This window comes from Pteropus alecto, unplaced genomic scaffold, assembly GCF_000325575.1.
Source record: "Pteropus alecto unplaced genomic scaffold, ASM32557v1 scaffold143, whole genome shotgun sequence".
NCBI classification, from domain to species: Eukaryota; Metazoa; Chordata; class Mammalia; order Chiroptera; family Pteropodidae; genus Pteropus; species Pteropus alecto.
Genome location: NW_006434828.1, coordinates 4,096,503 through 4,105,553, shown reverse-complemented (window position 1 = coordinate 4,105,553; position 9,051 = coordinate 4,096,503). Strand labels below are relative to the sequence as shown.

General features: G+C 66.1%; 1 protein-coding gene across 1 annotated transcript in view; it reads left to right on the top strand.

Moving 5' to 3' along the window:
* Positions 1-9,051, top strand: part of KIF1A (kinesin family member 1A) — a 65,704-nt gene that overhangs the window by 25,036 nt on the left and 31,617 nt on the right. Inside the window, 6 exon segments of the mRNA XM_006909908.1 lie at positions 128-200; positions 450-543; positions 1,393-1,541; positions 1,856-2,034; positions 3,503-3,640; positions 4,360-4,599. Of these exon segments, the coding sequence (XP_006909970.1) occupies positions 128-200; positions 450-543; positions 1,393-1,541; positions 1,856-2,034; positions 3,503-3,640; positions 4,360-4,599 (873 nt within the window).

Below are 9,051 nucleotides of genomic sequence, written 5' to 3'. Positions count from 1 at the left end.
CTGCCCCCCACGCACCCGCCACGCACACGCCCACCCTACCCCACGCCTACCCCGCAGCACGCCCACCTCTCATGCGCCCACCCCATCCTGTCACCAACCCCACCGCATCACCCGCCCCACCTTGCAGACTCCAGGAGCTGGAGGACCAGTACCGCCGGGAACGAGAGGAGGCCACCTACCTATTAGAGCAGCAGAGACTGGTGAGGGTGGCCTCAGGCCCCAGGCCCCCAGGCCCCATGTCCCCATAGGCTGCACAGCAGGGCTGGATGGGGAAACCAGAGTCCCCACTTTCTCAGCCCTACCGTCAGCTGCCCCGAGCCGTGGCTGTGGTGGGGCCCCCGTCCAGGCACACAGGGTGGGCCCGGGGCCACAGCACCACAGGCCCGGGCAGGGGGACCGTGGAGGGGCCTGGCCCCCCGCTGAAGCCACAGCTCTGCCCCCCATGCCAGGACTACGAGAGCAAGCTGGAGGCCCTGCAGAAACAGATGGGCTCCAGGTACTGCCCAGAGGCGAACGAGGAGGAAGAGGAGCCCGAGGACGAAGGTGAGCACCCCGCAGAGCGAGGGCCGGGCCTGGGCCTCGGGCTGGCAGGGGTCCCTGAGAGGACACAGCTCCCAGGCTGCTCCCTGGAGCTCAGATGGTCAGCACTTTTGCCATGGGGTCCCCGGCCTATCCTTGGGGAGAGGAATCCTTATCCCCAGGAGGTGGGATTCGGGGGGGCTGTGCGGCACCAGGAGCGCCCCACAGGCACACGCGTGTGCACACAGGTGAGAGCAGCCTGGACCGTGGGGAGCAGGGCGTGAGCAGGGCCCGCAGGCAGGCGTCCCGTGTCCACTCACCCCTTGCTAGTGCGGGGCTGGTGCTTCCCCAGGACGAGGTCACTCTGCTCCCCACCTTGAGACTTTCTTTCCTAATGTTGGCTTAAGTGGCCGACCCCGTGCCGTTGTGGGCTGGCCACGGAGTCACATCTAGCTTGGCCTCTGGTCAGCACCTTTGTGCCGACATGACCTTGGTCTCCCCTTGTTTGGACTCATCAGTCCAAGGAGAATCCTTCAAGCTCCATAGGAGGGGGGCTCTGGGAGGAAGGGCGAGTGGGGAGGGGCCGAGCCCTTCCTGGGGACGGTGTGGAGGGCCCCACTCTGCCTCCGCACAGCGGTGTGGCTGTCATTTTGCTGCTGTCCCCTGTCAGCCCTCACTGAGCTTCAGCCTGACTCTCAGGGCGTTCACGCAGCCCTTGGCACACAGAGGCGTCCACGTCCCGCGGCTTTCTGTGTCAGGTCTTCCTGCCGGCTCCCTTTCCGAGTGTGCAGGAGATAGTGCACACACAGAGCCCCCAGCCCGAGCCCAGAGTGTGGGGGTACTGGCGTGTGACCGCGTGGCCTCTCCCCACAGTCCAGTGGACGGAGCGGGAGTGTGAGCTGGCGCTATGGGCCTTCCGGAAGTGGAAGTGGTACCAGTTCACGTCTCTGCGGGACCTGCTCTGGGGCAACGCCATCTTCCTCAAAGAGGCCAACGCCATCAGCGTAGAGCTGAAGAAGAAGGTGGGCTCTGCCCGCTGCCCACCCAACGCCCGCCTGCCTCAGACAGGGTTCACCGGTCCTGCGCACAGCTAGACGTGGCGCTGGGCCCCTCTGCCTCCTGGGGGGTGGGGGAGGTGGCCCTGGCCATGGGCGGGCGATGGAGAGGGGGCCCGGGGCCTGACCAAGGTGGACACGCGCCCTCTGCCTCGGCGGGCGGGCCACTGGGCAGGCGTAGCTCCAGCCGCTGCAGCCATCGCAGGAGGTGGGAAGGAAGCGCTCTTGAGGACCCGGCTCCCACCGAGGGGCTGACGGTGGTCGTCTCCTGCCTGTCACAGGTCCAGTTCCAGTTTGTCCTCCTCACGGACACACTCTACTCCCCACTGCCCCCGGACCTGCTGCCTCCAGAGGCCGCCAAAGACCGAGAGACACGCCCCTTCCCCCGCACCATCGTGGCCGTGGAGGTCCAGGACCAGAAGAACGGGGCCACCCACTACTGGACGCTGGAGAAGCTCAGGTGCGGCGGGCGGCCGAGGTGGGCGGCGGCGTGGGCTTCACAGCATGCGATGTCCATGCGGCTCTGTCTCCTGTTTCAGTCTCTCAAAAACCTAAGAGGAAAGCGGATGGGATCTGGCCTCTTCCAGAACCCGTATCCTCGCGCCACCAGCACGGTGGGGGCGGCTAGTGGGCGGATGAGGCTGACGGGGGCTGCAGGAAGGTGGGGGCTGGTGGGCACGCAGGGCCTTGGGGGTGGGCTGGGGCCTCAGAGGAGCCGCGAGGCAGGGGGCGGGCCTGACCCGGGGCGGCTGGGAGGCCAGGGGGAGTCGCGCTGTCTCTGAGAGGTGTCTTTCTTGTGGGTCCACCTCCGTGGTCCTCACGCCCTCACTCTGACATGTGCCCGGCCTTCAATTTATAAAGGTGACTGAGCGAGACGCGACATGTCACTGTCATTGAAGAAAAGTTTAGTGTCACTCGTGGTCCTCCGGAAGACAGGAAGGCCTGCACACAGGGCCGGGACGCAGAGGAGACGAGGAGAGGCCGCGGCCTCTGCGGAGGATTTCCCCGGGCCGGGCAGGGCGGGATGGACAACTAGGAAAGGCTTTGGGGCACAGGGCTGCCCGGCACCCAGCCCCTGGGGTCGTGGAGGGCAGAGGGCACTGACTGGGTGTGTGAGCCAGCCAAGGGGGCAGCTGGGTGCTGGTGTGTGAGACACATGCCCGCGAGAGGCTTCTGTCTCTAGGAATTGGCCCTGGGAGGGGCGTCTGTCCCTAGCCAGCAAGGCCCCCAAAGATGTCCCAACGTTGTAAACCCCAGAGAGTGGAAATGCAGCTGATACAGGTGCACACCTGCACGCTCACAACTGCAGCCCCACTCACGCCTCGGACACACACGCCTCCTCTGGCTCCTCCCCCACACTCGCCGGGCAGCCAGCACCCGTCCGCGTTCCTGCAGACCTGCCCTCCCCGGCCCCGGTCTGGCCTCTGCCAGGCCGAGCAGCGGCCTCCGTGCCGTTCATGGGGCGGCCGAGCCCTGAGCGGACACTCGCTTGCGCTTCCTTTTTCCCTCGACTTGTTGGTTTTTCTGGGCTACTTTCTAAAACGTCATTTCCACACCTTTGCCCTTCATTCCCGAGCCTCCCGGCCTCTGCGATGCCAGTTCCCACCCCGAGCCCCGCTTGTGGCTCTGGGGGCTTCTCTCCCCTCCCCCGCCCCCCACGGGGTTCCTGCCCTACCGCCCATTCCAAGCCCTTCCTGCTTAAATCAGATTGTCGTCCCGTGGCCGGAGCTGGCCGCAGTCAGCGATGGCCGTGCAGGTTTGACTGGCAGTCCCTGCTCTCGGCAGACCGACATCGAGGACCACGAGGGTCTGCCAGCAAACCAGCTTAAGGCGCGGACGGCCCCGAGCAGGATGCGGCGGCCGGGAGCGGGCCGAGCCGCGGGCCAGGGCAGCTGTGCCATGGGCGCACACTCATCTTACACCCGCAGGCAGCGTCTGGACCTGATGCGGGAGATGTACGACCGGGCGGCTGAGGTGCCCTCCAGCGTCATCGAGGACTGTGACAACGTGGTGACCGGCGGAGACCCCTTCTACGACCGGTTCCCTTGGTTCCGGTTGGTGGGCAGGTGGGCGCCTGCCTCCCTCCCTGGGCAGAGAGCGAGGGCAGTGGGGCAGGAGGGGGCCTCCTCCCAGGCAGAACCCCCAGTGGTCCCTGGCCCCCACATGATGAGCGGCCAGCAAGGTGCCCGTTCCTATCTCGACCTCTGCCCTTGTCCTTCCTGCTCCGAGGTTCCCTGGCTCCTGCCCCCCCCACACCAGAGGCCCCGTTATTTAAGGGACAACAGGGGGCTCCCGTCATTGCCACCGCACCCACTGTGCAGTAAAGCCACCAGGTCGCACGTGTCCATGTGTGTGACTGTGCGAGGCTTAGTCAGACTTTCTGTGTCACCTCACGTGAGTTGGGGACACAGGGCCATGTCACCCAGAGCCTCAGAGTTCATTGCCTGCTTTCGCTGGTCTCCTGGTCTGGGGTCTGCACCCAGCCCCTTACCCAGCGGGACGGGACGTGGTCTGAGGCCTCCACATGGCCGAGCTCACGGGGTCCTCACAGATCTCAGCCACTCGGGGCCAGGATCACACCGCTGGTGCCTCCAGAACCTTCTGGAGCCTTCACTGACCACACATACTTCTTCTAAACCTGGGACGGGGGGCGGAGGGGAGGGGGCTCAGTTCTCTGGCCTTGGAGGGCAGCGCTCCTGGTGGTCTGTGTGTTCGGTGCCCCCGCCCCGCCCGCCCTGCGGGAAGCCGGCGTTAACCTCTCTCTGTCTTGTCGCACTAACCTCAGCTCAGCCGTCTCCGGCTGCGACAGCTACCCTCTTCTGAACACATGCATGAGCGCACGCATGGCTGCTCTCACCCCCTCCCCCACCTCCTCGAGCCCCGACTCCGACGCCACCGAGCCTGCCGAGGAGCAGAGCGTGGGGGAGGAGGAGGACCTGGAGGACGACGTCTTTCCGGAGCACGCGCTGTGCGACGGCCGGGACCCGTTTTACGACCGGCCCCCCCTGTTCAGTTTAGTAGGAAGGTTGGTGAGGTCAAGGACGGCATGCTGGAAGGAACCAGCTCTTTCGCACCGGGGCACTGCTGCGGGCACAATTCGACCGCCGCCGGGTGTGACCCCTGGGCCGGGGCAGGCGGAGGGGCTGGCCTCCCGAGGAGGGCTTGTGAGGGAGCCCTGGTCACCTGGGGGTGGGCGCCCGGCCCAGCAGGAGAGAGTCAGTGGAAGGGACAGTGTGCCCCGGAGTGTGCTGCCCAGTTTCGTGCACAGGGGCTGTGCTGCAGAGAGGCCCCGGGAGCCGGGGAGTGGCCACCGGAACCCCAGGACGAGTCTTTGTGCAGGGCCCCCACAGAGGACATTTGGAAAGGAGGGGGCAGGCCGCCCCTAAGGCCCCGTGGCCCTGGGGGTCAGACCTGCCACCAGCTCGGGCAGCTTCCCCGCCCTCTGCTGTTTTCCTGACCAGAGGGAGCCTCTGGGTCACTCCCTGTGCCACCCCGTCTCTTGGGAATAGTCCCACAGGACAGGGAAGGAGGGCTGGCCTGGGCCGGGGGAACCCTGGCTCTCTGAGCCTGTCTGTCTGAGGATGAGGACTGTTTGTCCTTCCGACCTCCTAGGCCATTGGGGCGAGGGACAGACACGTGGCCCCATGTCCTTGCAGAGGGGAGCTGGTTACTGTCTCCTGGATGGATAAGAGATGCCAAGGGCAGGAGGTGGAGCAGAGGCCCGGGAAGCCCAGACCCCGGGAGCAGGGCCCCGCCCTGCAGGCCGCTCGGGCAAGTGCAGCTGCCGTTCACGGTCACTGTTTCCGTGGAATGGAAGCATGGCCCGTGAAAGAAAGTTCTAGAAACCTCCTGTGGTGGAAGGAAACGGCTAGCTTACTAGTTTACAATATAAAAAGGTATAAGCTGGTTTAGCAACAACCTTTTTTGGAGTTTGAGATTGCTTCCTTGGGCTAGGCTGGTGGGAGGTTTGGGAACGCCAGTGCTGGGCGCTGCAGGCTGAGGTGGCCCCAGGTGGCGGGGCTCACTCTGGGTGAAAGCCCCACGGTCCCCTCGGAAGGAAGCAGTTTGCCGTGGGCAAACAGGATTTCTTCTGATTAGTGTTCCAGGAAGGTGACAGGCTGGCCTGCGGGACAGAACCGTGGGGCCCCCTCCCTCCCAGACGCCCTGGGTCTGGGCCCCCCTGCTGCGCCCGAGAGCCAGGTGTAACCTCAGGAGCCAGCTCCGTGCAGGCCCCTCCGAAAGCCCCCGCTGGCCGCTGGGCCCGGGGCTCGCTCCAGTGACAGGTAGGCCGGGAGTCAGGGCACCGAGGCCACCGGGAGACACGGGGCGTGGGTTCGTGCAGTCTCAGCCAGAAAGAGCTGGGTCCTTCCGACTCTTCCCTTCTGTGAATCTGAAATGTGACAAAACCGCCAAACCGCAGCGAAGCCTCCACCAGGAGGCCGGCCCGCGGGCCACCCCCAGAGCCGTCCTGCCCTTTTCCGTCTGGCAAGAACTGGCTTCTCCCGCGCGGCAGCCGTGCGGCCGGGCCTCGTGGGGACCTGTCTCCGGTTTCCCTCGGGCCTGCTGGTTAGCTGCTGGCGCTCTCTCCAAGGCTTAAGCAGAATTGGGGCGCCCACTCTGTCTCCCTTCGGAAAGGCTTTCCTGGCCCAGCATGCGTCTCTGCACCTCACCAGTCTCGTGGTCAGCGCTGCCCCCTCCCCTCCCACTCGGCCCTGGCTCTGCCACTGCCTCTCTGGCGGGTTTCAGCCTGCTTCAAGGTGTGCTCGCCTCTGTGGGCCGGGCCCCCAGCGCGGCCTCCCCGTCCTGACCCAGGGCGCCTCGCCCAGGTCCAGGGGCCTCTCCCTCTGGTGGCCCAGGGAGCTGGGTGAATTGGGAGGTGGGGCAGGCTGCCCAGGCAGAGGCAGGCCTTTCTCCCGATAATCTCCCTGCCTGGACCACCACTGTCAGGAGCTGGGGGGAGGCAGGGGAGCTGCAGAGAGGAGGGCTGACTGCCTGAGATGGAGGGTCCCGGGGAAGTGTCCAGGGCTTTGGGTGCGAAACACTGACCTGCTCTGTGTCCACTCTATGCCACCTGGGCCGGTGAGGGCCCTCAGCTTCCAGCTGGTGCTCTCTGCGTGTCTGCGTGCTGGGCTGCTCAGCCTGAGTCTTCGGCAGCCGCTCTGTGTGTGGGCGGGCGGGCCGTGTCCAGTGGGCCGTGTCCAGGCAGGGCTCCCCTGGACAGGGCTGGGCTACTCTGGCCAATGCTGATGTCAGGTTGTTTCTGTACCATGAGCCCTGTCCCCTCATGTCCATTTCTGTTGGTCGGGGTGGGCTCTGCATGGAGTGTGGGGTCTTCCAGCCCCAGCTTACAGTCCCTCAAGGCTGGTGCTGCCACCGGGAACCATGGCCACTGGGCCCCAGTGGTCCCTTCCAGCTGGACGTGCCCACTACCAAGCAGACCAGGGTTAGGCCAGTCTTCCTTTGCCTCCTCTGCCTCTGGCATCAGAGCGGCAGCCAGTTCTGAGGGCCCCACTCATATTTTGGGCAACCCTAAGAAAGATGTGGCCAGCTGGCCTGAGATGTGCCACTGGTCAGCAGAGTCCTCATCTCAGTGCTGAGATGTGAAAAAAGTGGGCATCTGGGAACCAGGGCGACGTGGGCGCACCTCCTGCCCCAGGGGTAGGGACTGCAGACGTCTCAGGGCTGGCCCCTGGCGAGCTCGGGGGTGCAGGCCTGTACCGGAGCTGCCGAGGGGATGATCTGGAGCTTTGGGGCCCCTGTGGGTCGCCCCTGAGCCTCCCAGCAAGGCAGCGCTGGCCGGCGGGGCTCCAAGGTGGTGCTGATCCTGGCCGGGAGGCGCGGGCAGCCCTGACCTCTTCGGGGGAGGCCCCCGCTGTCCCCATTGCGAAGCAGGTTCTGGAGCAGCCCAGCAGCCCGGTCCTCGCAGGCCGGGCGCCCCGTGTGACCGTGGCTGTCGCTCTCCGGGCTTTCCTGTGACCAGGGCCAGGGCTGGCCTCCACACCTCGCCCCAGTGGGCAGACAGGACGTCCCAGGCGGCGGGGCTGGGGGTGAGGCAAGGAGCTCATGCCGCACTGAGGGTGGGGCCTGGTCGGCACCCCAAGTCCGTCAGGCTGCTGGGGGGGGGCAAAGGGGGAGCAAGAGAGTGGCTGGTGGTAATGGACCCACCCAGAGGACTTAGAGAGACTTTTGAGGTAGAATCGATGGATTTGAAAAACAAGCCAGGATGGTACTCGGGTTTCTGACCTGCTGAGGAGGGCCAGCAGGGGGCGGGGGAGGCAAGATCAGGTGCCCCCAGGGAGGGGCCAGGGCCTGGGATCAGGGCCACCAGGCACGGCGCTTTCTGTGCATGTGGTCGCGGGAGGGTCCAGAGCAGTGTCTCCTGAATCTAACGGTGTGGGGCGAGGCCAGCACCCAGTGTCTGACCTCCAGCAAGCTGAGCGAGGGCCAGGGTGACGGGTGACAGTCTCTCCTCCCAGCTCCTTCCCACTGCACCCTGCCCCACCCTCGGCCATGCACCTGGGTGCCAGCACCACCTTTTATGCGGTCTCCCCACCCCTGCACCCCGCTGCTGCTCTCGTCTGTTTGCTCCCCATCTTCCCGGCTGAGGCCTTGGGCCCCCCTTACCCCATGTTTGGCACCTCCTCCCCTCACACTTCCCTTCTGTGTCTAAACCCTGCTCCTCCCCTGTGGCCCCCCACCCCCCAGGTCCCCCGGGAGCTCAGGGGTGGAGCAGGAGCTGTCAACTCTGCGAGACAGGAGGGCAGGGCAGGAGGCAGGGTCCCGCTGGAGTGTGCAGAGCAGGCTTCTTCGTTGGACCCTTCCTGCTCCTGGGTGGCCCCCAGCAGGGTGCCCCCGTCCTGGGAGGGAGCCCCAGTCCTAGGAGGGAGCCCCCAGAGGTGCTCTGCCCCAGGAGGGCGCCCCTGAACAGTGGGAGTTTTGCTCCACATCAACCTGCCCAGCCACTTGGGTAGCACAGGGCATTCTGGGTCCTGTCTGTCCCCCGGGCTGCCCACACGTTGGCGAGCTCAGGGAACATGCCAGCCTCTGGGTGACGCGGCCTCTGTCCTGGCACTGGCTGGGCACTGCCGGGTGCTCTACGGGTAGCCGATGGGCACGCCAGGCGGTGCCATGGGGTCTGGGGCGTCCATTCAGGTGGCCCTCCTTGGGCACTGGGCTGGCGGGGTGCCCCGTCTCGGCTGACGTAGAGGAGCTAGGCGTCGTGAGCCTTATTCCACCATCCAGACCCACAAGCCTCAGGGGCTGCCAGGAAGCAGGTGGGAGGTGGCAGACACCGGGTGTCAGCGCCAGCGTCACAGTCTGCGTGGCCAGTCCCCAGGTCCCCCTCCTTGAAGCAGGCTGAAGCCCCTCCTCAGCCGCTCTGTGGCTGGCCAGCAGGTGTGGCCCGCGCTCTGCCCCCCGCCAGCGCTCCTGCCCCCCAGCCCCTCGCTGTGGACCTGGCCCCTTCCCCACCTGGTGC